This window comes from Tenrec ecaudatus, chromosome 12 (assembly GCF_050624435.1).
Source record: "Tenrec ecaudatus isolate mTenEca1 chromosome 12, mTenEca1.hap1, whole genome shotgun sequence".
In the NCBI taxonomy this organism is placed as follows: Eukaryota; Metazoa; Chordata; class Mammalia; order Afrosoricida; family Tenrecidae; genus Tenrec; species Tenrec ecaudatus.
The window spans coordinates 112550210-112577948 of NC_134541.1; the positions used below are offsets into that span (position 1 = coordinate 112550210).

General features: G+C 50.6%; 1 protein-coding gene across 2 annotated transcripts in view; it reads left to right on the forward strand.

Moving 5' to 3' along the window:
- The window catches only part of ABCC1 (ATP binding cassette subfamily C member 1 (ABCC1 blood group)), a 154153-nt gene that overhangs the window by 75429 nt on the left and 50985 nt on the right, over positions 1-27739 (forward strand). For both annotated transcript variants that reach the window (XM_075564550.1, XM_075564551.1), the window contains exons 8-11: positions 11463-11693; positions 13190-13367; positions 22191-22352; positions 25855-25947. In XM_075564550.1, coding sequence (XP_075420665.1) covers positions 11463-11693; positions 13190-13367; positions 22191-22352; positions 25855-25947 — 664 coding nt within the window. The remainder of the gene's footprint in view (positions 1-11462; positions 11694-13189; positions 13368-22190; positions 22353-25854; positions 25948-27739) is intronic.

The following is a 27739-nucleotide window of genomic DNA, read 5'->3' on the forward strand; positions in this document are numbered from 1 at the left end:
TTGCAAGGACCTGGGTTTCTGTCCCTCATCGCATGTTCTGGGAATATCCAGATTGGATGTCTGAGGTCGAGCCAGGGCCCAGGCCAAAAACCAAACTTCATCCTGTCGAATCGACTCTCCACTGCGGGTGTCACTGAATCGAACTGCCCCGGAAGGTGCTCTCGGTTGTCATCTTTATGGAAGCAAACCTCCAGGCCTTTCTCCTGTGAGGTAGTTGCCTGGGATTGAACCTCCAACATCTAGGTTAGCAGTTGAGTGCAAACCATCAGCCCTACCCAGAATCCTCCAGCTAGGGATGAGGGCGAGAAACTGGGACCTGCAAACTGCTGGCCCCGAGGACAGCTGCAGAGTACCGACCGTGTGCGCAGGCGTGTCAGGTGCGAGCTGCCAGAGCCCGGGCCCCTGTGCTGAGCACCTTGAGGGGCTTGCTGGCGGGTGCCCGCCCTCAGCACCGAGTAATTGTGTGCCAGGTGAAGCCCCTTGACTGGCATAGGCAGGCTCCTGGGTGCCTCAGCCTGGTCTGCAGCCGCTTTCACGATGACACGTGACATTCTTATCTTGAGTTTCGCCATTGGTTTGTTACCCAAGCCTAGCTGTGTGCTCGGCCCGCCCGCCCACGATGGTTGGGACAGGGGCAGCCAAGCCTGCTTGCACGCCATGCAGAGCTCACCTGGCAGTGTGGCGTTGAGAAGGTGCAGGGGTTGGTTTTTATTCGGGGCACCGTGTGACCCCAGTATTTTACAAAGCACCGCTTAGGCTGCTGTAGGACAGGAGAACTGGAGGGGTGAGGGTGGAAGCGGGGTGGGGAGTCAGTGTGGGGGGGGCAGGGGAGCTACAGGAACTGCCTTTCTATAGATAAGTTCCTTGATGTCTGGGAACTTCTGTTTTCTGCTTATCTGACCTCAGAGGCTTTCTGGGAATTCAGCCGATAGCTGGGCCATTGCCTGGGTAAACCCTGGGCAGGTAGCAATTGTTCATGCTGTGGTTTTTTCCAGCTGGGGCTAGCACTGTGCTAGGTGCTTCCCTTTGGACTAGGAGCTGACTCACGGGGCTTGAAAGTGGGCCAGCTGAGGCGGGCTGGTTCTGGCCCTTCTGTGGTCCACAGGGCTGCTTGGGTGGTAGCCGAGAGGCCATCGGGGCAGAGGCGGATCTGGGCCTGTAACCACGGGCAGGTATTCGTACCAGGTGTGGCCACTGGCTCGAAGGCCCGGGAGAGGAGCCTGCAACACTGGCTGTGGGCCGGTGGTGTCCCGTGCCCCCTGTAGCCTTCCCATTGATGTGACTTAGCTCTGGGAGTCAGCCCTCAGCCTTGCAGCTCGTCTCCAGGAAGCCAGAGTGACTCTGAAACCAGCCGGAATGGCCTCCCGACTCACCCACCACCTCTGTGTTGTCAAGCCCGGTGGCCCATTGTTTTGTCGTTTAAAAACCAACCAACCAACAAAAAAATACTTCATCATGATAAAATACACAAGTTTGCCCATTTAACCTTTTGTCGGCTGCATCCACTGCGTTTTCCGTGTGTGCAGCATGGCCTGTATTCACATAAAGCTACACCGCACCCCAGGCCGACAGCCGCCGCCCCGTGCTCTCCCAGTCTGCATTAAACTTGTGAGTGGAACACACAGTGGGATGGGCATGTCTTCACCTCATGGTCACTCAGAGGAGAAGGCCAGGCTGGTCCCCCTCGGACTGGGCTTCCGTTGCTTGATGACTGGCGACGGGGCAGCTGCTCTGCCAATCAGATTCCTTAACCATTAAACACGCCAGCTGCCCACCCAGAGCTCCAGACAGAAGACGGCCGAGACCCACGCAGGACATCAGTGCCCATGCTGACTCTCGATAATCACCTCACTGTACACAGCAAGTGAATGACACACAGTGTCTCGGCATTGGCAAGGAGGGGACCGCCAAAGGGTTCCTGGTGGCACAGTGTCTACTCGTTCGACCGCTGACCAGAGAAGTCTGCAGATGGCATTGACCACCCTGAGGGGCTGTCTCTCTCGCTCCTGCACATTGCTGGGACTCCGCCCGTCGGCGTGGGCGTGTGTTGATCCACCCAAGTCATCAGGTGAATGACAGACAAACACCAGGCCAGAAGGAGTGCCAGCTAAGGGGTTCCATGGATGATGATTCTAGAAAAGGGAAGCTCCTCCATGGAGACAGGAACCAAGTCATGAAGGGGAAAGAGGGGCGAAGCGTCCAGGCAGGAGGAGTCTTTCGGGGACCTGGCCGAATTCGTCCTTCATTGGGTGATGGGCCCGTGAGCGTCCACCTCTGCTGACACTCTCCAGGTGGCGGCACCTACATGCAGACAGTTCGTGGGCAATAGCGGTTGTACCTCCAAAAAGCCGAGCACTTTCAAAGCTGTCACCTGTAAAGGCAGGGTACCATCGACTTAATGTCCCTCTTTCTTAAAAGGAATGCCAAGAGCAAAAGGCAGGCAGCGCCAGCCCAGGGACCCTCCAGAACCCACACCAAGAGCTGTGGTCCTTGGCCTTTTAGCCCCGTGTCCCCTTTCCAGACCACGAGCTCACAGCACCTTCTTAGGACTGCTCTTTCAGGAACTAGATGAGTGAAAAATAACAACCTGTACGGAGCCCCGGTGGACTGCTTGCCACAAGGTTAATGGTTCCAGCATACCCGCCACTCCGAAGGGGGAAGGTGAGAGCATAAACGGATGGCCTTGGGAGCTCCAAGGGGCAGTTCCGCTCTGTCCTACAGCGTCCATTCGAGTCAGGATCGCCCCAACAGCAGTGGGTTTGGTTTGCATTCCGATGGCCCACAATGGTCCTTTAAACCCAGGACCAGACGCTCGAAGCGGACTCGAAGAGACTCGGAAGGCCACACGGTTGGATCTTGTACTGAATCTCCAGTAACATCACCAGGAACACCAAATGGGGAATTTTTTATTTAGAAGGAAGAAACATAGGGTTTTGTTCCTTTGAGCCTCAGGCCACAATATTCTTTGTCAACCAGTCAATGTACAATCTTGTTTTATATGGGAAGAACCCTGACGTAAGATAGACTGACTATTGACTGAGGAACCTTGAACTCCTGATCCAGCCTGCATGAGCTTGCCTGGTGTGTGTAAGTCATCCCCCCCACCCCCCAGGCACACCCGCCTTCTCGCCTGGGGGAATACTAGGCAGCTCTTCAGCATTGTCCTCAGGGCCGTTTTGAACAGCAAACTCGCCAACCCAAAGCATGAAGATGGGATGAGTATGCCGGTAAATAAGACTGCAGCCACCTGTCAGCTAGGACACCACCCAGATCTCAGTGGCACTTGTAGATTCAAACAGATGAGGGGGTGAAGCCTGGCCACCCACTACTGAAAATCAGCCCATCTGCATCCCGACGGTGTGGGCTGGAAGTGTTCCGAGACGGCACCGGCCTGGGCAGCAGGTCAGAGCGGGCACAACGCAGTGAAGGACACCAGATACGGAAAAAGCAACTTGTTTCTAGCAGGAGAGCTGACACGGGAAGGCAGACCATGTCGCCTTGTTTGACCTCACCTGGGAACACGCTCCCCCCTTCCCCCCATGAGAACCATAAGATTTTGAGGCACAAAACTTTAAAAACGAAACCCAAAACAACCCACCGACCAAATGAACCAGGAAGAACTCTCTGGAACCGTTGATATTTGTATGCAAAGCATTTTCAAGCCGCCCCGGGCATTTGTGGGAGGATGAGTGTGCTCTGGCCCCACCCATCTGTGGTTTACAAAACGGGGGCTATAAAGACACACCGTGAGCTTTAAGAACAAAGACGGGCATGAAGTTTGTGCGGTCATCCTCGGAAATCCCGGCCCAAACCTGCCCCCTTGTGAAAGGTTGGGGATTATGGTCCAAAGATCAGACCCCGGGTGTGACTAGAAAACCCAGAATTTATTGAACTCAGACTTTTGTTTTTGAGATTTTATCTTTCAACAGCCCCTGATTTTAGATCTTAAAAAAAAACAACAACAGTGACACCCAAGCCCACCAGTAGCTGCCAATGGCCTTTGGATCAAGTTCCCATCTTCCGATGGCAGTGCAGCACTCCCCGCCTCTCTGGCTGCTCTCCTAGCCCTGGCCGTCTGCCTGGGACTGGACCTGCTTCTCAACTTAGATGGCCCCTCCTTCGAGACTGCCCCCAGCCCCCTCAAACAGCACCTGTCATGCGGGTTTGCCATGTCATGTCTTTCCCTCACGAGGTTCTTTGGGAGCGGACTGAGCAGGAACACCTGCTCATTAAATATGAGCCACCTTTGTCCACACTGAAGTTGGGGCCGGTCTATCTGTCTCCCATGTTCCCACCTTCTCTACAAGGCTCCGTGGCATTGGGGAGCGTCTCCAACTGTGACCTTCCCCATCCGGAGTCCCTGCCCTCCCCTCCTTCCCTCTGGAGTGCCCCGTGGATATCGTGTTGGCTGGGTAGTATTCCTCTCTGGCTCGGTTTTACCTGATACCTCCCACTGTGTTTGCTCTCAACTGCCCAGGGCTGACCCTCTCTGGCCCTTCCAGCATCCTAGTGACCGGACACCACCAGCAGGCCATGCCTGCCCACCGTCAGCCAGCTGCAGCCCCTGGGCTGGGGCGCACCCCTGGAAGTTGTGCAGAGTCACAGTCGAGCCACGGCCTCCTCCTCTGGACGGTGCCTGCCTCTCCTCCCGGCCGCGGATGCTTTGTAGGTTAAAAGAGAATGGGCAACGTGAGCAGATGGTGACAAGCCACACATGGTGACACCAACAATGTGGAAAACAGAAATCGCGCTCTGTCAAAAAGTGGGCCATCCTCTGTACAAAGGGTGCCAAAGGGTCGGGGGGGGGCCCCAAAGAGGTCCGTGTACTAATCCCCGGGACCTAAGAACATGCCACTGTCCTCGGCCAAAGGGGCTTTGTACGCTCAGGATTCGACGCCGGATTATCGGTAGATCTGGTGCAACCACAAGAGCCATTCATTCAAACGGGTAGCAGGAGGTCATAGGGAGAAGATGCGCTGCTGTTGGCTTTGAAGATGGAGGATGAGGCCATGAGCCAGGGAACGTAGGCTGCTTCTTGAAGCTGGAGAAAACAAAAACAGGTTTCCTCCTGGTCCTCTGGCCTGACTACTTACTGCCTGTGGGCCCATTTTAGACTTCTGACCTCTAGGTCAGTGAAGGATAGATTGGTGCGGCTTTGAAGCCATGGAGATTGTGGTGACTCCATACAGTAGTCTCCAGAAACGTCCTCTTAGCAGGATCAGTGGGGGCTGGGGGCTCCCTGCAGTTGACTTTGTTCTGGATGCAGTGGGAAGCCATCAATGGTCTGAGTTGGAGCGTGATGCCTTGTATAGGACATATCCTTGTCTGCCGAGCTGGGAATAGATTTCCAAGAGACAAGGGTGAAGATGGGGGGAGGGGAGGAGGGAGGAGGGTGTACTGGAGAGAGCACCAGTGATGGCTCCTTGGATGGAGGGAAGGGAACTGTGCAGATGGATTTGATGCATCATGGGAACCGAAAGGGTTGGAGCCCTGGCGGTGGGATGGTTGTGCTTCGGACTGTGGACCCACAGGGGAGGCAGTTCGAAACCAGGTGCTTCTCATGAGAAAGACAGGGCTTCCTACTCCTGTAAACAGTTTTAGTCTCAGAAACTCAAAAGGGGAGTTCTGCTCTAAGGGTTCCGGTGAGTCGACATCGACTGGATGGCAGTGAGGGATTTTTTCCTTTGTGGCTTGGGCACAGAAAGAGAAGACACGCGACCAATTGATTAGAACTGGGGATGGTGAAGGAGAGGGTGTTGAAGCGATTTCCATGTTTCCGGTCCTTTCCTGGGGTTGGGAGCACACAGGAAAGGATAATGTGTCCATAGTTTGGGGTAAGGGGCAGAGGAGGGAGCCAATGTTAGGAGGCAGAGGTTTTCAGGAGGCAGTTGGGTGGTCTAGGTGGTCAGATGTGACGTAGATGTGACAAGCCATCGTCTTCTGAGATTCGTGCCATTCCTTGAACTCCGGCTGTTGAAAGGCTTTAGTAAATTATAAATGTTAGGGTGGGTGAGTAGTAAGCTTGGAAATATACTTTGGATGTAGAGTCAGATGATTGTTTAGGGAGGAGTGGTGAAATGGGAATGAATGTCTGTGTCAATGGCTGCATGATAAATTACCCCGAACCCAGCAGCTGGAAACAGCCATGACCAATGGTTACGGCATGGTGTGTCTGTGGGTCAGGGGTCGGGAAAGGTCTTGGCTGAGGGGTTCTGGCTCAGGTTGGTTGCTCAGGAAGTTGCAGCAAAGATGTTGGCAGAGTCCACAATCCTCTACAAACCCCACTGGGATGGGAGATCTGCTTCCAGGGGCACATGGTTGGCAGGTTTCACCACAAGGGCTCTCCAGGGGACCCATTGGGTGTCCTTTCAACAGGGCCACTGACCTTGCTTACATGGGTGAAACAGAAGGCGCGTTAATGTTTTTAGCTCTTTACTATTTTATTATTCTTTCAAGGACGGTTTACCCAGCAGTTTCGATTTTCAGTCAGCAATTTCTTTTCTTTTAAAAAAATCATTTTAATGGGGGTGCATACAGCTCTTATCACAATCCATACATGCAACCATTGTGTCAAACACATTTGTATGTTGGTATCAGTTCCTCATTTCCCTCTCCCTCCTCCCCCCTCCCTTCCTCCCTCACTAACCCTTGATAATTTATGTTACTATTATTTTCCCATGTCTTGCACTGTCCGATGTCTCCTTTCATCCACTTTTCTGTTGTTTGTCCCCTAGGGAGGAGGTTATATGTAGATCCTTGTAATTGGTTTCCCCAACTGCTCTGAAATTTTATCTACAAATATTTGTGTGGGTAGATGTTTTTATTTCTTTTGGGTAGATATCTAGGAATAAAACTACAAGGTTACGTGCTGGCTCCATATTGAACTTTTGGAGGAGATTTCAGACTATTTTGTAAAGTTGATGTACCATTTAACATTCCCCCCAGTAGTAAACAGAGCTTTCAGTCCTTCAACATCATCGTGAACAGGTGTAAAATCTTGGATGTTGCTGTGAGTGAGGTGAAGGTTTACAGAGCAGATCATACTTTCCATTCAACAATCCATACACGTTCTGATTCACCTCATCCGTTGTGGTCCCGTTGATGTAGCATCACGTGTTCCTCTTGCTCTCTGAGTTTCCGGTTCCCTTTCCTCCCCCTTCCCTCCCCCTCTCAACCTGGTCCTCTTAATCCTAAATGGCGGGTGATTGTAATGTGGACACGAGGTCAGTTACTGACCTCAAGGGAAAAGCCCGTTGTTTTGAGGGCCCTGTCAGCCTCCTCTTTGACCAGTCAGCTCAGCCTCCTCCCCGTCCCCCGCCCCACCACCCCACTACCCCACCACACACACACTCTACCCGAGACCTTCCATAGGAGTCTGTCAGAGTATTTGGCCGTGGTCGCCAGGCACCGTCCACATCCTGCTCTCACTGGCGTGGAGAGGAGACTGATGTTTTCATGGGCCGTCGGTTCTTTGGATGGATGGTTTCCACAGGTCTCTCAGTGTTTGTCACTCTTCTTCCCTCTGACTAGAGGCTAGGAACCGCACCTTAGATGGCATTTACAAACTTTTAAGATCCCAGTTTGTGCTTAGTGCAAACTAGGACGTCGAACATCGTCTCCATGAATTATATTATACCAGTGGTTATTCGGGGTCCCCTGAAATGATGGTCTGATTCTGTAACCTCAGCGACTCATTTTCTCAAGGTGTTTGGTTATGTCTCCGAAGTTCTCATAACTCTGTTCCCTGTGTTCTCCACCCCATTCGTGGCTCTATCTATAGCAAAGGTCAGTATTCATAGACACATGTCTCTGGTCAAGTCTGTATCTCTTCATGCGTCACCTCCCACGTTCAGGCTTTATCATCTGACGTTTTTCACTCTAGTTTGTGTAAAGTGGTGTCTCGTGGTTTTGGTTTGCATTGCCTTGATGACTCATGATCTCGAGAAATTTTTCATGTACTTATTGGCCATCTGTACAGTTTTTGGAGAGATAGGTATTGAAATCATTGGAGTATTTAAGTCTGGCGTTTCATTTTTGTTGTTGTCATGAAAACTTTGGTCTTGTTTTTCTCTTTCTGTCAGTGGTCTCATACGACGTTTATCCTTTTGTGAGTGGCTGACTTCACTCAGCGTCATGTTCTCCAGATCCAGCGGGGTCACGAAGCGCTTCAGTGTCATCGTGACTCTTTAGCAATGAATGCGTGGCCTCCCGTCGTGAGCATGTACTCCAGCTTCCGTCCCCATTCTCCACCGACGGGCGTTCACATCGCTAGCGCCTTCCTGCTGTTGTAAACAGCGCTGTGAGGAGCATGGGGTGCAGACGCCTACTTGTGTTAGGGCTCTTACTTCTTTACGGTCTATACCGAGCAAAGGGCTTGCTGAGACCTGTGCGATTTCTTCTGCAGAGGTCTTTTGAGGTAGCACCATTCGTTCCGCTGTCCACAGTGGTCGGACCTTTTTTTTGCAGTCGACAGCATTGCGTCGACTCTGGATTTTGTTCTTCTCCGTTGTGTCTTGTAACTTTGCTGTCAGCGTGGGGATAAGGTGGTACCTCATGGTTGCTTGATGGCTGAGGACCAAGAGCGTCTCCTCGTCTGCTTGTTGGCTGCCCAGGGTGTCTTCCTTGGTGAACTGCCTGTTCGTGTCCACTGCCCATTTTTATCTGTCTGTTTCTTGCTGAACTGTGACGGTTATCTGTAGATTTTAGAGATAAGTCCGTGGCTGAGATGTCATCGGCAAGAAAAAAGAAAGAAAAAAAGAAAAATTCCCAGTCTGTGGGTTCACCGTCTACTCTTGTAAGGCTTGTGTCTCATTTTTAGAAGATCCCAGTGTCTGGTTGGTCTTCTGCTGTGTGTATATTTTTCATTGTGCTGGGAAGTCTGTCTGTGTCCTGTGAGAGCGCCTTTAGCTTGTCCCTGCTCTCTCATTGATGATCTTTAGAGGTCTAGGATTCATACTTAGGTCTTTAATCCATCTTGGGTTCATATTTTGAGATATTACAAACCAATTTTTAGACACCACCCCCAACACTCTAAAAGTAGAATTCAACAATAGGAAGACCAACAGGGAAATAAATTCATGGAAACTGAACAATGCCCTGTGGAATGGAAGAACTAAGGAATGAAAATTAAAATTCCTTGAAACAAATGAGAGTGGAAATGCAACATACCAAACCCTATGATTGCTTGATTGCTATCAGCTCGGTGTAGCTTTTTCTATCCTTTTAATTTTACTCTGTGTGTGTGTGTGTGTGTTTAAGGTGTGTTTCTTATAGGCAGCATGCAATGAGTTGGTCCTGTTTCTGTTTTTTATAACCAACCTGTGTTCTTGACTGGTATGTTTCATCCAGTTACATCCAGTGTCATTATTGACATGTCTGAATCTATTGCTGTCATTTTGGCCTGTGTGGTTTTTGTTGTTGTTCATAGATTTCTTTGCTGAGTTCCTTTTGTTTATGGTGTTTCTGGTCTTTTTTTTAACCTTTGAAATTATTATTTGATTTTTATGACTTTCTTCTTTTTTATTTAAAACTTTTCCCCTCTTCATTTTCTGTGAGCTTGCCTTGTTACCATTTTCTTCCCACATTTATGACAGTCTGTTTGCTCTGGCAAACTTCTTATCTTTATCTGCTTGTTTTGTACCTAACACTTTCCATTTGCTTTCTTTGTATTTGCCTTCATTACAGATGAATGCCTCTTGTTCTTTACTTTCTGTCCTGCGAGGTTGTTTTACTTTGCATACTGCTTTAGCTGGATTGACTTCTGGGCGGTGGTGTCTCATATGTAGATCTCAGATTTACATCTGCTGCGGTTGTTGATTCTCTGTTCAGAGAATTCTCCTTAGTAAGCTTTGTAGGAGCTGGTCTTGTTTTTTCAAATTCCTTTAATGTCCCTCTGTCTGGAATTTACCTTATTGCGCCCTTGTATTTGAATATTAATTTTACTAGATAGAAGATTTTAAGTTGGGATTTTTTTTTTTCTTTCAGGATTTTATATATGTCGTTCCATTGTCTTCTTACCTGCCTGGTTTCTGCTGAAAAATCCTAGCATATTTTTCCCCCCAAAATAACATTTTATTGGGAGTTGTTACATCTATTATACTATTCCATAGTTTGATCACATCAAACAGCATTGTACAATTGCTGCTACAATCAGTTTCAAACGTTTTCTTGACCTTGATATCGGCTCCCCGTTACCCCTTCCCCACACCCCTCCCTCCCTGCCTCTCTGCAGCTGCAACCCCCAGGATTCCTTATTCTGCTTGTTGTCTTTATAGGTTCATCATTCCTGGGTTTCATACACTGAAAAAACCTAAAACAAAATCCTGCTTGGGATTCCTGGGATGCCTGGGGAAGCAGGTCTTGCTTCCCTTCACTTCCCCCTCCCCCTGAGCAGGAGGCTTCTGTCTGAGCCCCTGGCTTCTGCAAGTCTGGGGAATGGCCCAAAAGTCCAGCACCTCCCCTCTTTAACCACCGGTCGGTAACAGGCAGCAGCCATGTGCGAGAGTTAGTCCGGTCGTGATAGATCACCCAATTGGTTCTGTGAGGAACAAAAAAAGTACCCCAAAAAGGGAGAAAAAAACCACTGTCATTGAATCGCACTTGGACGCTGTCATCTTGGTCCACTTGAGTGTGGGCTTGTCCCTCTTCGAATACTCGGGACCTGGAGGGAGTGGGGCTCCGTTGGCTTTCTGTCCGCTCTTGGGATGGTCGGTGCCGTGGCTCTGCGGTGAAGCTGTCGGGGCTCAGGAAGGGGCCATGATTTGTTTATTTCCACCCAATTCGGTTTTTTAAATCAATTTCCTCTTGAATTTCAGCCCCTGGGTTGTCTTCCGTGTTGGTAGTGTTCGTGGTAGTTGTGGAGAGATGCCGTTGTGCTTCTGACCAGGGCTGCTGTGTTTGAAAAGAGGGTTCTTCCCCCATGGAATGGTCTTGACACCCTTGTGAAAAATCAGCCTAGTGGCGCTGGACTCTGAATGGCGGCTTCACTGACCTCTGCGTCCACACGGATGCCGGCACCACACCGTCTACTTGACTGCACTAAGCTTTGTCGAACGACTCGCCACGTGGGGGCTCTGAGTCCTTCAACTCTGTCTGTCCTTTCTAAAGATGGTTGTGCGTCTTTTGGTCCCTCATGGACTTGGAGACTGGCTTGTCCGTTTCTGCCCAGTGATCCGCTGGGCTTCTGATAGGAATGTCAGTGAGTTTCTAGGCGGGTTTGGGATGGCACCTTGTGCTCCCACGCAGTCCCTTTCGTTACTGCTTACCCTTATGTCGCACATGAGGAAACAGGAGCTTGGGAAGACCAAGGCCTGTCTAAAGCCGCACAGCTGCACTGCGCTTCTGAATCCGCCGTCCTGTCCACTCTGTGAGCTGGCTTGCCCTGGGCTTGGCCTTTCTGTGGAGCGGTAATGGAGCTGCCTATCTGCGGGAACTCACCCCGGGCCACACTCCTTGTCTTCCAGGCAGCCGGTGAAGATTGTGTACTCCTCCAAGGACCCTGCCAAGCACAAAGGGGGCTCCAAGGTGGACGTGAACGAGGAGGCAGAGGCCTTGATCGTCAAGAGCCCACAGAAGGAGCGGAAGCCATCCCTGTTCAAGGTGTTATACAAGACCTTTGGGCCCTACTTCCTCATGAGCTTCTTATTTAAGGCGATCCATGACCTGATGATGTTTGCCGGCCCAGAAATCTTAAAGTAAGACCCCTTCCCTCCCAGCCGGGTTCCTCTGCCCTACCCTGGGGTGACTTCACCTGCAGCGTGCTCAAGTGGGCTTACAGTTTCGTCTCCCCGTTTTGCTGTGTGCCATGCGAAGGCTATGGGTACCCGAGAGTAAGCGAAAAAGGTGTTTCTGCTCCGGTTCATCCATGCGCAGGTGATGCAAACCAAGCAGGTGGAAGCACGCCTGCACGAGGAATGTGTGGCTGCAGACAGGTTCTTCCAGCACGCACAGGACGCAGTCTCATTAGGGTGCCTACCAAAAAATGTCCAGTCCAAACAGTGGCTTCGGCGGGTGGTGGGGGTGGTAGGGGTGCTGAGAATCTGCAGAGAGGTCAGTCCAGAAGGGTATGTTGCCTACTTCTTGGGATTTCCAAGAGTTGCTTGTGATCGATTTTCTCAAAGACCCAGGACAATCACCAAGGTTTTTTAGGAAGAAGTGTTTTTTGTTTCGTTATTTAATAATTTCTATGCCAACAGTGCCCCTGCGCATTCTTTAGAAGTAGCAAGGGCTGTCCCAAGAGGATTGTGTCGGGCAGCCTTACTCCGCCCACCTCCAGCCCCGATCTTGACCTTTGGGACGTCCTTTGAGCGTCAGACTGAAAGACACTCGCCTGTCGAGTGAGCATGAGTTAGGTCCCTCAGAGAGCACAGGCGGCTTCCGGAAAGGGTTAGAGAGGTGGAGACACGCCTCCGGGAGTTTGCAGACCGAGGTGGGACATCTGTTGGGAAACAGCAGCTTCGCGTTTGGATCATCCTGTTTCATAAAGGCCTCCATGAGTTTGTAGCGGTACTTTTTCACTTGCTCTCGTATACCATGAGCCCCAGTGCACATGAGGGGGCCTCAAAAAGTTGCGGGGGGGGGGGGTGAAATAGAAAGACAATTGGGTTTTTTCATGAACCTTTGTGTGTCCACGTATAAATGTGTGTGTGTATCCAGATGTCTACATATCTCAAGGGCACGGAAGAGCTCATGACAAACTAACCAGAAGGTCAGCGTTGACACCCTCCCTGTTAACCTCTCCCATTCCGCTTCGTCTCTCTCTCTCTCTCTCTGGCTGCCTCTCTCTGTCTTACCTGTGTCTCTCTCTGTTTCTCTCCTTTGCCTCTCTGACTGCCTCTCCTCCTTTCTCCATCTCTCTTCTTTCTCAAACCTGGGTCTTTTCCCCGCTCTTGTCTGTCTAGGACCACACAGTTTTTTCTCTTCCCCTTTTGCCCCTGCTCTGCCCCTTACACTCTAGTTGATCCTTTGCAGAGTGTCGAGAACTCGTGGGGGACAAGTGCACGGAGCTGGGGTCGGATGTGGGGGAGGCCCCGGGACTGCTCGGTCACCTCCATGGGCCTGTCGCCTGGGAGCAGTGGCCCCTGCCCCAGATGGCCCCGGAGGAAGCTGGGCTGCCCGTCCCCATCGAGGACTCTTTCCCCCTGCGCGTGCTGCTCCCCGTGACCGTGGCCTCTGACCTTGCTCCTCACAGGCAGCTCATCAACTTTGTCAACGACAAGAAGGCCCCAGACTGGCAGGGCTACTTCTACACGGCCCTGCTCTTCATCAGTGCCTGCCTTCAGACGCTGGTGCTGCACCAGTACTTCCACATCTGCTTCGTCAGCGGCATGCGGATCAAGACTGCCGTCATCGGGGCCGTGTACCGCAAGGTGGGCGAGACTGGCACCGCACACCCCTACCCCCACCCCGGCGCCGCCTCCAGACCACAGGGGACCTGGCTGGGTCTCGTGGGGTGGCCTCAGGCCCCTGCCTTGGTTTCCTGGTGTCCCCATCATAGCACTCCACCAGTGGGCGGGCTCCACGAGCGGAAATGTCCTTTCTTACCACCGGGCAGGCTTCTGGTGGCGCTCGAGTCGGTTCTGACCCACAGCGACTACGCACAACAGAACGGACGAAACACTGCCTGGACCGGCGCCAGCCTCACGGTTGTGCCCATGCCTGAGCTCACGCTGTTGCCGCCCTTGTGTCCATCCGTCCTCTCTTTACTGCTCCTTTACTTTACCAAGCATGCTGTCCTTCTCCAGGGGCTGCTCTGTCCCGACAGCGTGCCCAACGGATGTCAGAGGAAGCCCCGCCATCGTTGCCTCTCAGGAACGCTCTGGCCATACTTGTTCCAAAATCGCTCTGGTCGCCCTTCGCTTCAGGAATGTGCTCCTTCTGTTAGCTTGGGGGGATGGTCCTTCTCTCAGCCTTGGTAGCCTCAACATCTCCCGGCTGTTGAGTGGATTTGGACTCCGGGCGGTGGTACAGGACCCACTGGCACCACCCTGTCGCTTCCTTCCCAAGGCTGGGCCTTTTGATGGAGGCAGCGAGCCTCATCTTCCTCCCATGGGGCAGCTGGCAGTTTCAAACTGCTGACCCGGTGGTGAGCAGCCCAGAGCGTAACGCACTCTGCCCCCGTTCTGCCGCCCGGCATCCCTTGCTGCCTGGGTGTCTTAGTTATTTAATACCGCCACGGCCCAACTGCCAGAAGGAGGTGGCTGTAACAAGCGGACACGTGTTTCCGTACAGCACCGGAGGCTCGAAAAGGTAAACCAAACTCAGCTGCCACCGAGTCGATTCGGACCCCTGGGGACCATATAGGGGCGGAGTAGAATTACCCCAGTGGGTTTCCATTCCTGTGAATCTTCAAAACGCCGCGTCATTCTCCCCTGGAGTAGCCGGCAATTTTGCTGTGTTGGCCCAGGATCGACAACCCCTCACACCTCCAGGGCCCCTGTAAGGCCCGAAGCCTGTAGGGCTCGAGCTGTAGCCGAAGGTTCTGGGGGCAGGGCCTTGTCTCTTTCAGCTTCTATTCTTGGGCTGTCAGATGACGTGGTGTCTGTCTTCTCCGCTTCTCTGCTGGTTTCCATGCTCAATTAAAAGCGCACCCGACACACATCCTGTCATGTGAACACAACAAAGAGCATGCATTCCTCCCTGGAATGGTAGCCTGCGACAGGCTGACTGCACTGCCCAGGAGTTAGACAGCAAGCGGAGCTGCCGCAGAGTTTCCCAGGCTGTGAATCTTTGCCAACTGCCGCAACCTCCCCTCACTTACCGACCCGTGAGTTTAAACAAATCCTCTTTCCTCTGGAAGCCCAGCGCGTGACCACAGCCTGCCACCAGCACTTCTTAGCCCCAGGTTCAGGCATTGGGATTTTATTTTCATCCAGATCCATGGTGATTGTAAAGGCGAAACTGAGGAACAGGGAGGAAGGCGGACATGACAGGACAAGGGAGAGCAGAAGCAGAAATAGCTTTATTCGGTCGGGGGAGCTCCAGGACGAGGTCCCATGACCTAGGCCAACAGGTCAGGGAAGTCGTGCTCAGCAGCTGGGGGGTGAGGGCTATAAAGGGGTGGTGAGGAATGTGGGGTAATTAGCATATGGGGCGTGGAAACCAGGAGAATTGCTGGTGGACTCCTTGCTGCTTTCTTCGAGCCAGGAACATCTGGTTTCACTGGTTATCTTATCTGGGGCAGGCTGCTGCTGACCTTGGGGATGTTGCGGGAAGTTCATGCAGGGCCTGGACCAAACAATGATCTCAAGTGGACGTCCCTCCTTCTCCACGGTTCAAGAGAGATGATACTCGCTTCTCTGCCTGATTTTTTCTAATTGAGGGGTGATTCAGCTGAAGATAAACTCTGTACTCTGGCTCCGCTCACACAAGAACAAAATCCCTCTTCCAGATGGGATCACACCTGTTGCCACAGGGCTTGCTGGGTCGCCAACACCTATTTTGGGGCCACGCAGTGGAATCCACCGTCAGAGCGGTCAGTCTGGCCTGTCTGTGTCCCTGCGGAGCCGAGGGCTGGACAGCGGACTGTGTACCCTGCAGCGGTGATGGAAGGGGTTGCATGGAGAGTGTCCCCGCGTGCCATGTCAGCTGTGGGTAACTGAGTGTCTTAGATGGGTGGGGGGTCGTTATTTGGGGAAATCAGGAGTCAGGTCTTGTGTGTGTGTATGTGTGTGTGTGTGTGTGTGTGTGTGTGAGCTCTCTCTGATTGGCACTTTGAGCCGAGTAGGTCATTTCTCCCCCTGGTGATCGAGGGTTCAGCAGACATTTATGCTCACTCACTTTGTCCCCCTTTAAATCGTGTGTGTTCCTTCTTGAGCATATACATGGCAAAGCATAGGCCAGTCTAACATTTACTGCATGTAGGGTTCCGTGACATTGATTGATTGTTTTATTGCTGTTAAACAAACATACTCACTGCCGTCCAGTCAATTCCAGCTCACGGTGACCCTGTAGGACAGGGTAGAGCTGCCCCTGTGGGTTTCTGAGTAGAAAGCCGCATCGTTTTCCTGAGCAGAGACTGGTGGCTTTGAATTGCTGACCTTGCAGGATAGCCACTCGACCACCATTAGCTCGATAGACGTTTTTTCCATCCTTCAGTTGTTTTTTTCTTCCTTATTGGCATATAATTCATGTATCCTACGAGTCAGTAGTTCAGCCTCATCAAGAATCGGGCAGGCATCAAATAGTCAATGTTAGAAACTTTTCTTCCTTCTTGTAGTTAGTTCTTGTTGGCTCCCCATTGCTCTAAACCTCCCCTGCTGTGTCCCTAGGTAATTATTAATGTAGTTACTGTGTCTCAAGATATATCTCTCTTGGATTTCACATACACGAAGAAAAGCTATTTAAAATAAAACCAAGGGAAAAAAAAAACCAAGGGGGGGAGGAAAGAACAACACTAACGATACAAAATTTAAAAAACCTTAATCAAAAAGAAAACAGAACATATTAAAAACTGGAACAAATTTTAAAATGGTCAAAAAAGAAGATCACATGAGAAGATACCACATTTTCACCTAACTGCTTCTGCCATCATTGAGTTTGCAGTGCTCCCTGTCTATCCAAGGCTGTTCCCATCCCTGGGCTGTGGTCCGAGGGGATTCACCGTACGCTCGATCCTTGTGGGAATCCTGGAAATGGTTTCCAGTGTCATCTATAGCCTTCTACAAACTAGGAGTTTGGAATGTAAGCTCTGATACCATTCCCTTCTCCAGATTTGGATTCTATTGTTTATAATCCTTGGATCACACAGGCTGGTGTGCTTCTTCCATGTGGACGTAACCATCACATCAGTTAGATGCCTGCTTGTTTTAAAACCAGAATTTACGACCCCGGGCACCCTTCTTTGTAATAGCCAAGCTCTGGCTGATTTCTTCGCCAGGCTTTGCCATCGCGCTCATGGCAATGATCACATTCTGAGTTTGGGGCAATCCATCATTTTCACCCTCTTTTTGAGTTGTTTCTCCACCAATTACATAAACTCCTTAACCAACTAAAGTTCCTATCTAATTTTTCAAATTGCTGTTATCCATTTGATGACTCATACAGATAAATCTTAAAAAGAGCAAAAGGGTCAAGGCAGACATTTGTTTACTAGTTAAGCTAAACTATGATTCGGTTTTATGATGAATTCACTGGGTGTTTTTGGTTTAAGGATTAAAAATTATCTCAGGTCAACTGTTTACAGCGGCATAACGCGCTTCCACTGCTCAGAAAATGTAGAGCCCTTGAGGATTTGACATTCCGATTCTTGTATGGAATCTGTGGTTCAAGTCTTCAGTCATGGTAGCAGGCACATCTAGGTCTTCTGACCTCATGGCGAAGGTCACGATTGTTCAGAGGCACACGTTCCATATCCGCCTTCTATTGCCGACTGCCCTTCCTCTTTCCTTCCAGGGGAGAGAGAACAATTGTCGCCTGCATGTCTTCATCAACATTTGTTATTATATTTTAATCTTCGCCAACCTATACCCACTGCTACCGATTCCTTAGTGACTCAGGGTTTCTGAGACTTGAATCTTGGCAAGCGCAGTGGCTGGGGCTGGAACTGCCATTTGTGCCGCTATCAGCCCCACCCTTTGCCCACGGTGTCACCAGGGCTCCAGCCAACCTACTGGGAGGGAGGTGGCATCTCACTGTGGTTTTGATTTGCATCTCCCTGGTGGCTAAGGATGCTCAGCATCTTTGCATGTTGTTTGGTTACCATTTGAATGTTCTTCCCTGCGATGACTGCTGGAGTCCTTTTTACGATGTTTGGTGTTTTGTTAAGTGGTTGAGGATTCTAGACATAGACTTTTGATGATTACATTTTGGCTAGATGATGTCGTCTCTCTCCATTGGACTCATGGCTTTTTGACTTTTTTTGGTAAAATCTTTGGAGGAGCAAATATTTTTAATGTTTTTTTTTGAGATCCCCTGCTGTCTGTGCTTCTTGTGATTATCTTAGATGACCCGTTGTTGGACGCCAGCCCTGACAGTGTTGCTCCTGCTTGTTCTTCTGAAACTTTTATGATTTTAGTTTGTGCTTTCCGGTCCTTAGGACATTGTGAATTTGCCGTGTGTGAGGCAGGGATCCAGTTACATCTTGCTGCATGTGAAATTTGCACTTTGCCCACGCTGTTTATTGGAGGATCTTTTTCTAAAATGGGTTCATCATTTTACTCGTCTCCTTTTTTATTTTTTATTAAATAGATCATTTTACTGGGGGCTCTTACAGCTCTTATAACAGCCCAGACATCATTTGTATCGAGCGCATTTGTGCATACGTTGCCATCTTCATTTTCAAAACATTTTCTTTCTTTGAGCCCCTGGTATCCACTCCTCTTTTTCCCCCCTCCCTCCTCCCACCCTCATGAGCCCTTGATAATTTATAGATTATTATTATTTTCTTATCTTACAACATCCACTGGTTCTCTCCACCCGCATTTCTACTGTGTGTCCCCCTTGGTGGGGAGGGGGGTTGTACGTCGATCATTGCGATCAGTTCCCCCTTTCTCCCGCTTCTGTCCTCACTTTATCCCGACCTTCATGGCGTCCCATTACTGTTCCTGAGGGGTTCATCTGTCCTGGAGTCCATGTGTCGGGGCTCATCTACGTTGAAAGGAACTAGGTTACGTCTCAGTTCCTAGACGCAAGGGTACTGCTTAGGCTTGCAGGTTGAGAACATAATGTCTTGCATGAATGGAACCAGGGAGGGGTTGTCTCTACACTGTCCCTTGTTCACACATTAGAATCACTTAAAGGGCTGAAAGAACCCCCGAGGCCCAGGTGACCGCCCAGAGCAAACGAGTCAGGATATCAGAGCGTGGGACCTAGACATCAGTATTCTTGTGTGTGGACCTCAAACCCACCAGCTTGCTGAATTCCTTTTATTAATTCTAGTTACCTTTTTTTGTGGTGGTTCTTGTAAGTAAGTGCTCTCGAATCAACCCATTCTTTCTGGCACAGTCACTCATATTCCTTTCATTGTCTGTGATGCTTCCTGAGCCCCTCGGTCGTTTGCCCACAGAATCCGTCAACATTGTAATTTGAGCCTTGAATTTTCCCTTCAATTTTCTCAGCTTGAGAAATGTCCCGCCTGCTCTTCCATTTTGGTTCTTTCCCCAGCCTTTGCACATTTCCTTACACAGTTCTGCCTTTACCAGCTGCCATTTGAAATCTTTCGATCAGTCCTTTTACTGCCTCATCTCGTCCTTTCGTTTAGCTATTCTGTATTCAAGGGTAAATTTCAGAGTTTCTTCTGCCATCAATTTTGGACTTTCTTTTTTGACTCCCAGTATATTTCATGACCTTTTGCTTCATGTACGTTAACCTTAAAGGATCCCACAACTCACTTGTTTTCAGTCACTAGTGTTTATTGTGTTAAATCTATCCCTAAGGTGGGCTCAGAATTCAGGTGGAATATACTTAAGGTCGTGTTTGGATTTCTGTGGGCATGTTTGGTTTTCTTCAGCTCCACCTTGAACTTGCACATTGATGATCTCGTCCACAGTTGGCCATAGCCTTGTTCTGACCAGTGAGATTGAGCTTCTCCATTGTGTCTTTCCACAAGTGTAGTCTGATTCCTATCTAGTATATCTGCCAAGTCTACATGTATCGTTGTTTGTTAAAAATTATCGGTAAACAGTATTTGAAATTTTATTACATGGGCTAAATTAATGATGCTTTCAGTCGAATTACCATATCGCCCCATGGAAGTGATTTACAATGTTCCCCAATAAGAGGACAATGATATCTCTAAAGTGGACACGGATGGATTTTGAGCTCGAACTTAGTTGTGTCTCTAATGTGAGAACAATTATCTCTTATAAGACCCTACTTGATATTGCCCTCATGAAGAGATCACTGAAGATATGGGTGCTTTAGCAAAGTGTGGTAAAGAAATCAGATGGTGCCTGGCTATTAGAAATAATAGTCTGGGGTCTTAAAGGTTTGTCTTAAAACAAGCAGCTGTGTAAGTTATATATCAGCTAAATCCACACAGAAGAAGCCCACCAGCCTGTGTGGTCCAAGGCTTGTCAACAACCAAATCTAGGACTGGAGGGACAGTACCAGAGCTTAGATTTGGAGCGCCCACGTTGCAGAAGGTTACAGATGACGGGGAAACCCTAAAATCCAGTTGCAGGGTCCCCACTTGGATTAAGCCTCTAGTGAACTCCCTCTGACCATTGATACGCTATTAGACACGTGCTTTGGAAAATGGACTAACGCAGACGTAATTAGAACACCTTATCATTTGTTCTCCCTTTTCACTCACATTAAATTTGTCTTCAAAAGAACCAAACCCACTCCCATCACACTCCCATCAGTCGGTTCCAATTCAGAGCAACCCTACCAGACAGGGTAGAGCTACCTCTGTGGGTTTCCTTGGCTGTGACTCTTTACGGGAGTAGAAAACCTCTTCTTCCTCCTGAGGAGCCGCTGGTGATCTTGAACTGCTCACCTTGCAGTTAGCAGCCCAATGTGTAACCACTATGTTACGTTTTTATCCTTTCAGTTGAGGTTTTTACCTGTTTTCTTTTGTTATTGTGTTTTTGTCCCCCCACCCCCTCCCTTGTTTTGCTTTGTATGAAATCCAGGATAGATAATCAATAGAGCTAGTACCTGGATTAATAGTTTCTTGAAGTGGAAGGGGAAATGAGGATCTGCTAACAAGGAGTACAAGAAAGAAGGAAATGTTCTGACATTGATTGTGGTCATGGTTACACAACTCTTTTTAATAGGCTTAAAGTTTTGAATTGTATGATATGTGAAATATATCAGTAAAAGAACTTTTTGAATCAAATTTTTAGAACGTGTTTGTAGTGAAGTCATTGGTCTTGTAGAATTCTTCCATGTGATCTCCATTGTTGTTCTTGTCATCAAAGCCATATTTTCCCTCCTGACTCTTGTTTCCTGCTCTTGGATTCCGATCACCAGGGACTATTAATGCATCTTGGTTGCATAGTTGATCAATTGCAGACTGCAGAAATTGGTACAAGTTTTCCATTTTGGGCAGTAATGGTTGGTGCGTAAGTTTGACTAATAGGCATATGAACTGGTCGGCACTATCCTATCACTGACAGTACTGCACTTCAGGAGAGATCTTGAAAAAAAATTTTGATGGTGAATGTAAGTAATGTCATTTCCTTCCATTTTTAAAATTTCTGGCGTAGCAGACCATGTGATTTTCTCATTTAAAATGGTCCATGCCAGTCCTAATAGAGTTGGTATGAATTGAAGCCTACTCAATGATGCCTAACATGGCCAACAGAAATGCCCGGGACCGTGTATGAAGCTGGGTTTTCTAAAGAAGCAAAACCAGTCGTGTGTGTGTGTGTGTGTGTGTGTGTGCGTGCGTGCATGCGTGTGTGTGTGTGTGTGTGTGTGTGTGTAGAGAGAGAGAGAGAGGGAGAAATGTACATCAAGAAATGGTTGTGTACGTGAGTAAAGTCTAATCCAATCTAAGTCCATGGATCAGATGCTAACTGGGAGCTTTTCCTGACTTGTGAAGTTGGGGGGCTGATACACTGTGAAGCAGGAGCACCACAGAAGGGTGGGGGCAGAGCTGAGTGAATCTTAGGTAAGCAGTCTGCTGATGGCTCCAGGAATCGGCAGACAGGATGGCAGGAGGTTGATAAACCAGATGCAGGATCCAAACCCCGCAGACATGAGCGGCTTTCCCACAGATTCTGCTTAAAAAGGAGCAAGCCACATTCCCTACGAGATTTTCTTCCAATTGCATCGAGGCTGTGGCCTCGCCTGATCAAGGGGGCTCGATTCCACCACAACTGCGGCCACTCACAGAGCTGATGATGTCACATTACGTCCTGTTGTGGAGTTGATTACTCCTTGTTAGATCACATCACGGGAATTACTGCCAAACTACTGAGAAAGCTGGCACAGCCAAGTTGACACAAAACCTAACTCTCACAGATAGAAATCTTTATGTATTCCATCTTATTTTGTACTACTTCCAAACTTTCTAGACTCATACTTTGCAGATTTCATGTTCTAATTATTAGTGGATGTTTACAATTCTTGGACTTGGTGGTGACACAGGGGCGACTGGACAGACAGGTGAGCTGGCAGGGGAGGGGGCAGGTCAGTGACTTCTTCCCTGTAGAGCAACATCTTTCCTCTCGGTGATTCTGAAGGGAGAGGAGACGGGCTCACAGCCCACCACATTCACCATCTCCCTTTCCTTTACTCTGCAGGCCCTGGTGATCTCCAATTCAGCCAGAAAGTCATCCACGGTGGGGGAGATTGTCAACCTCATGTCTGTAGATGCCCAGCGGTTCATGGACTTGGCCACCTACATTAACATGGTCTGGTCAGCGCCTCTGCAAGTCATGCTTGCTCTCTACCTCCTGTGGCTGGTGCGTGTTTGCCATCTCTCCCTGTGGGGGCGGTGGGGGTTGATGATCAGAACGTGTGCAGCTCCTTGGACGTCCATCATGCCGTCCACATGGTCCTTTTTTTTCACTTGTGAGTCGATTCGCCGAGACTGTCCCTTCCCCGAGTTGCGTGGTCAGTGGTTCTCTTTGTTGGCATGGCGTCCGTTTGTGACAGCACATGCAGTTCACAACCTTATCACATATCCCTTATGTGCCCCCCACCCCCGCCCTGGGTACTTTCAAACATGAGCCCCAATCCGTGCTCCTCTAGTCTCTAATTGTGGTTATCGAGACTCCACCTTAAAATCGTCTCAACGGCTAAAGAGACGTTTAGGGGTACATCAAACGCCTACAAGTTCAGAAAAAGCAGGCATTAGGCATAGATGCAACCAGGAGTTACAGCAACGTTGGAAGGGCTTGGTCTCGCTCCATCCTTTCTGGACCTGGTTTCCTCCTCATCCCCCAGTACGGTTCCTCCCAGGAGCTCCCATCGCTGCGGGCTTACATAACCTTGACAAGTGTTCGTTTTCCAGAAAGATGGAATGCCACAGTCCCTTTCCTTATCCAGATACCTGAGAAGGAGGGCCCCTGGACCAATCACAGTGGATGAGGAGGCCGAGTTCTCTGGTTGGCCAGTCTGGGTCACGTGCCCCGTTTTCCCCCAAGAGATGATGGCTTGGTAATCCTCAGCCTTCCAACTGGAGAGAGACAGGTTCCCCGCCCACCTCAAAAATGATGAACAAAGGTCCTCATATTAGCCCTGCCTTGTTCTCTCCACCTCGGAGCCTTTGCACCTTCTTCTCCTTCACCTCTAGAGCTGATGTCCGTCAAGGCCTGTCAGATGCTGCCCACGTTCCTCCTGTCAATCAGATGAACCGCCTCCCTATTTTTGAACCCCAGTCGGTGACTTTAGGCCCCCACCTTCCGAAATTGGCCTCTGCCTGTTGGCGCACGGCCGCGCCTTTGCTCTTTGTGAGCAAGCATCTCGTGAGCAGACAGTTTTGTGGGTGCCTTCCTGGGGGCACTGCTGCTTCACCGGAGCACCGCTGATGACCTGCCGAGTCCACTGCTGCCTCCACTTGGCAGCGGATGAGTGGGGCTTCCAAGAGTTCACTCCAGTGCAGTGAGAAGGCCCTGGTGTTGCCCACAATGCTTTTGATGCCCCTCATAGTTAGAGAGCGGAAGGTGGACAGACACCTAGGGGTGACCATCCCCTGGGAGGGGCTGCCTCAGCCACCAGTGCTCTGGGGACACTTCTTTTGTGGCTTGTGAACCATCGAGGTTTCTGGGCATCGCGTGTGGCTTGAATGACGTTTGCCCAGCCTGCGCACCGTTGATGCTGTGGTTAACTCCCTGTTTGGAGGCGAGGGGTGGGGGGAGCATACACGTTCATGCACATGCGTGTGCATCCTGCACACGACAGGATGTTCAGCAGTCCGCTAGTCCAAGCCGACAGTGAAGATGTCTCTGGACATCTTGGGGAGAGCGATCACTGCCGGGCAACACGTGGATATCTGACCAGTCAGATGATGCAGCCACGTCACACGTTGCAGATCCCGTGCTTTCTAAATACAAGGATGGGGTGAGGCAACCCTGCATCAAGCAGGTCTGTCGGTGCCGTGTTTCCCACTGCATGGGGGACCCCTTCTCGGGTCAACTTGCCGAGCTTCACGAGCTCCCAGCCCTTTTCCTGAAGCCCATGCGCACTTCATAGCTGGTACTCTTCAGTGAACACCCGAGACACCCCAAAATGCACGTGGCATTTTGTATTGCTATCCTTGCTCCATTGAGTTCTGAACGGAGCCGGTAACACCTCTTGGGCCTGACTTCCTAGGCTAGCGCTGGCGTGGGCATGTCCGGCCTGCGGGCAGTGTAAGACCGGAGAAGGCATCAGTACCAACGACTCACATCACGCCTGGCACCAGAGAGACGCAGCGGCAGCCCCCATGTTCACAGTGAATTGATAGTTGGACCCTTCCGGCCTGAGAATAATGTTCTAATGATCCAAGTGGCCCTGGATGGAGTAGTGTTCCACCCACCCAGGCCGGAGGAGGGAGCCCAGGTGGGCCACTGCTGAAGCAGCCAGATGCTAATTGCAGTTCCTAACTGAAAAGGTCACCTGGCCTGACGTGAGAGGTCTCTGGTCTCAGTGATGCCAAGTGGGAACATTCCGAGGAAAGCCGTGCATTCCATGATGGGGTGGTGACCCACCACAAGGTTGGCGTTTCTGGCCCATGGGCGCTGTGCGGGAGAGCCTGCGGGGAGGCGGGGTGCACGATAAGGATTCTAGCCTTGGAACGCCTCTGGGACAGTTGTGCTGTGCCCTGTCCCCGGTGGCTCTGAGTCATAATCGACTTGAGGGCAGGAGGTCTGGTCTGGGGGGCGGGGGGGTGTTACTGTGAAGCCATTGGCCCATGTTCCTATGTGTGGGTTCTCCGAGACCACCCCCAGGCTTGTGGGCTTGAGCTCACGGTTAGTTATTTTTCAGGGCTGTGATTCATTCCTGAAAACACTTACCGCAGAATTGGCAGTGGAAAGAGATTCCGGAAGTCTGGGGGACACCAGGCGTGACTTCCTAAAGGCCCTCGGGCTGTGGAGTCTCAGAGGATGGTTGGATTCCCCCAGCAGTGAGTTTCATTGACACGGCTGAAGTGTTCTCATCAGGAAGCTCATTAGAGACTTGGGGCCCAGCATATTTATCCCGGGCCGGTTGTGTTAGCAGCCTCTACTGGGCTAGTTACCAAACTCCAGACACCCTGGGGGAAGAGGAGTAATTCGGCACATGCCATGTTGTTTGAACAAACAGTTTGGGCACCAAAAAACCCCGGCGCATTGCCATCAAGAGAATTCCAAGTCATAGGCACCCGTAAGAGAGTAGACCTGCTCCGGAGGGCTGGCAAGGCTGGGATCTTTATGGAAGCAGACTGCCTCTCCTCCTCCAGTGGAGCGGCCAGCGGGCTCAAACTGCTGACCTTCTAGTCGGCAACCGAGGGCGTAACCAGGGTGCTACCAAGGCTCCGTGGTCGGTTAGGACTTAGGGGCTACTTGTCAGCTCTGAGATCGTGGGAGCTCTCCTGAAAGCCAAGTTCCCAGAGGCCCCCTTCATCAGCTTTCTAAGGAGATTTGTCAGGAGAGGGGGCTTTTTTTGTTGTTTTTGAAGTGTTTTTTTCTGTGTTCTTGGTCTGTGTGCAGAGCAAACGAGTCCCCATCTGGCAGTCTCGGTACAGGGTGTTCAGTGACGTTGGTCAGTCTCTAAACTACTGAAGTTCCCATTTGCAAGACTCATTTGGCCTCAGGAGTCCCCAAGAAGGGAGGGGGGGGGCTGCATCCTGTTAAAGGGGTTGGAGAGGTGCCGGGGGAATATTACATTTGCAAGCTCTGACTCCCACTCTTGGAAAACAGCCGTGACAGTTGCCCCAAACGCAACCAAAGCGGGGCATGCCATCAGCCCCTCATCCTTAGTGGGTCTCCTTTCCTTCCTCAGACCCTGGGCCCGCCTGTCCTGGCCGGAGTGGCTGTGATGGTCCTCATGGTTCCGCTCAACGCTGTGATGGCGATGAAGACCAAGACCTACCAGGTAGGATAGCTGTCCCCGCAGAGCCCCGGCTGGGCCCTGGGCTGAGGCTTTGCCCCGAGGTTCTCGGCTTTCCCCGCCTGTTGGAATTGCTTCCGGGAGCTGTAGCAGATGCAGACACGCCGGCCTCCTGGCTACTGGGATTTTTTCAAACTCTCCAGGGGATTTCTGATGGGTGGCCACCGTTGAGGCCCCAAAGGGTCCGCGATTGAAGTCACCGCGTCTGTGAGCCCTGATACTTTATTTCCCATGGAACTGATTCACGTGTGCGTGTCAGCAGCCCCAGCGGCACCTCGGTGAAGTCGCTTGGCTGTCAACTGAAAGATCGGCAGTTCAAACCCAGCAGCCTTCAGCTTCCAGCAAGTTGGCAGCCATGGGAATGCCACAGGGCGGTTCCACTCCGTCCTATTGAGAAGCTATGGGTCGGAGTCGACCTCCCGGCAAGGCTTTGGTTTGGGCATGCATGTACCAGGGGGCCTTCACAATGGTTGTAGAAAATGGGATGGAACAACCTGAGAACTTTCCCACGACCTTTTTTGAAGCCTGCATGTACGTGCGCGTGAAGGTTTTCAGGAGCCGTGTAAAAATTACTCCGTATGTTTCTTTCTCCTGTTAATACTCTGACCTTCCTGCTGGACACTGTGCTTACCTCGTACTTTGTCAGGGCTATTTGAATACTTAAAATTTCCTTAAATCCATAAAAGGGTGAAGGCCTTTTATTATTACTAAAGCGCAAATGACACGCAAGTCTGTAGACTAAACAGCCTTTGTAACCACTGTGGACACCTGGAAGCCGGCTCTTCTAGAATGTTCACATGCTCGTATGTGGATTTGCTTGTCTGTGCGGGTGTGGCATTGGTACTGTGTGTTGTCATACCGGCGGGCCTGTCCTGCAGCAGGATTTTGCCATCTCACACCACGCCTTGGGGACTGTTCTGTGCCTTGGAACTGCATCGCAGAGGCGGGCCGTGTTTATTCCTCCACTCCCGGGTGGATGGCATTGATGGTGGGCTGTGCAGTGTCACGTGAGAGCCTGCGACAGCTCTGATGGACCACACAGTGATGAGTTCCAGGAGGCTGGGAGACAGGGCTGCATCGGGGAGGGATGATGGAGAGGTTGACACGAAAGGGGCGTGGGCCCACTCACATCTGGTAGGTTTCCCCGAGTGGCCTGCCTCTGAAACACTTCCTTGGCTGGCTTCCAAGTTGTACTGTGCGCTGGTTCCTATCTGTGCCCTTAACAATAGGCTTGTTGTAAGACGCTTGGAGCCAGGCCCGGGGGATGGAAAATGCCAGGTGACCTTAAGAATATTTACATAGCATGGCCATATATCAGTAACCCCAGCGTCAGCTGGCCTGGAAATAGCTCAGTACATGGACACTTGAGCAGCCACAATCTGGGGGGGGATCCAGCAGGGAACTAAGTAAATGGAGAATAAATTCACAACTTCTTCCTTGTGTCTGAGTGAGCAGAACAGGGTCTGTGTCACTTCTTCTCTTGACACGGAGAAGTTTGTCTTGCTTTGTATTTCCTTGACTCGCCAGTTTGCCCCCGCAACATCTCACTCGCCGTGATTCCAAGCCAGAGTGGTCTCGGGAGCCCCCGGCAGCACAGTGCTCAAAGCGCTCGGCTGCCAACCCCAAAGTGGGAGGTTTGAGACCACCAGAGGCTCCGAGGGAGAGGGACATGGCCACCTGCTTCCGTAACAATCACAGAACCACGGATGTCCTAGGGGGCGTTGTCCTACAGGGTCATTATGAATCGGAACCGACTCAGCGGCGATGGGTTTGGTTT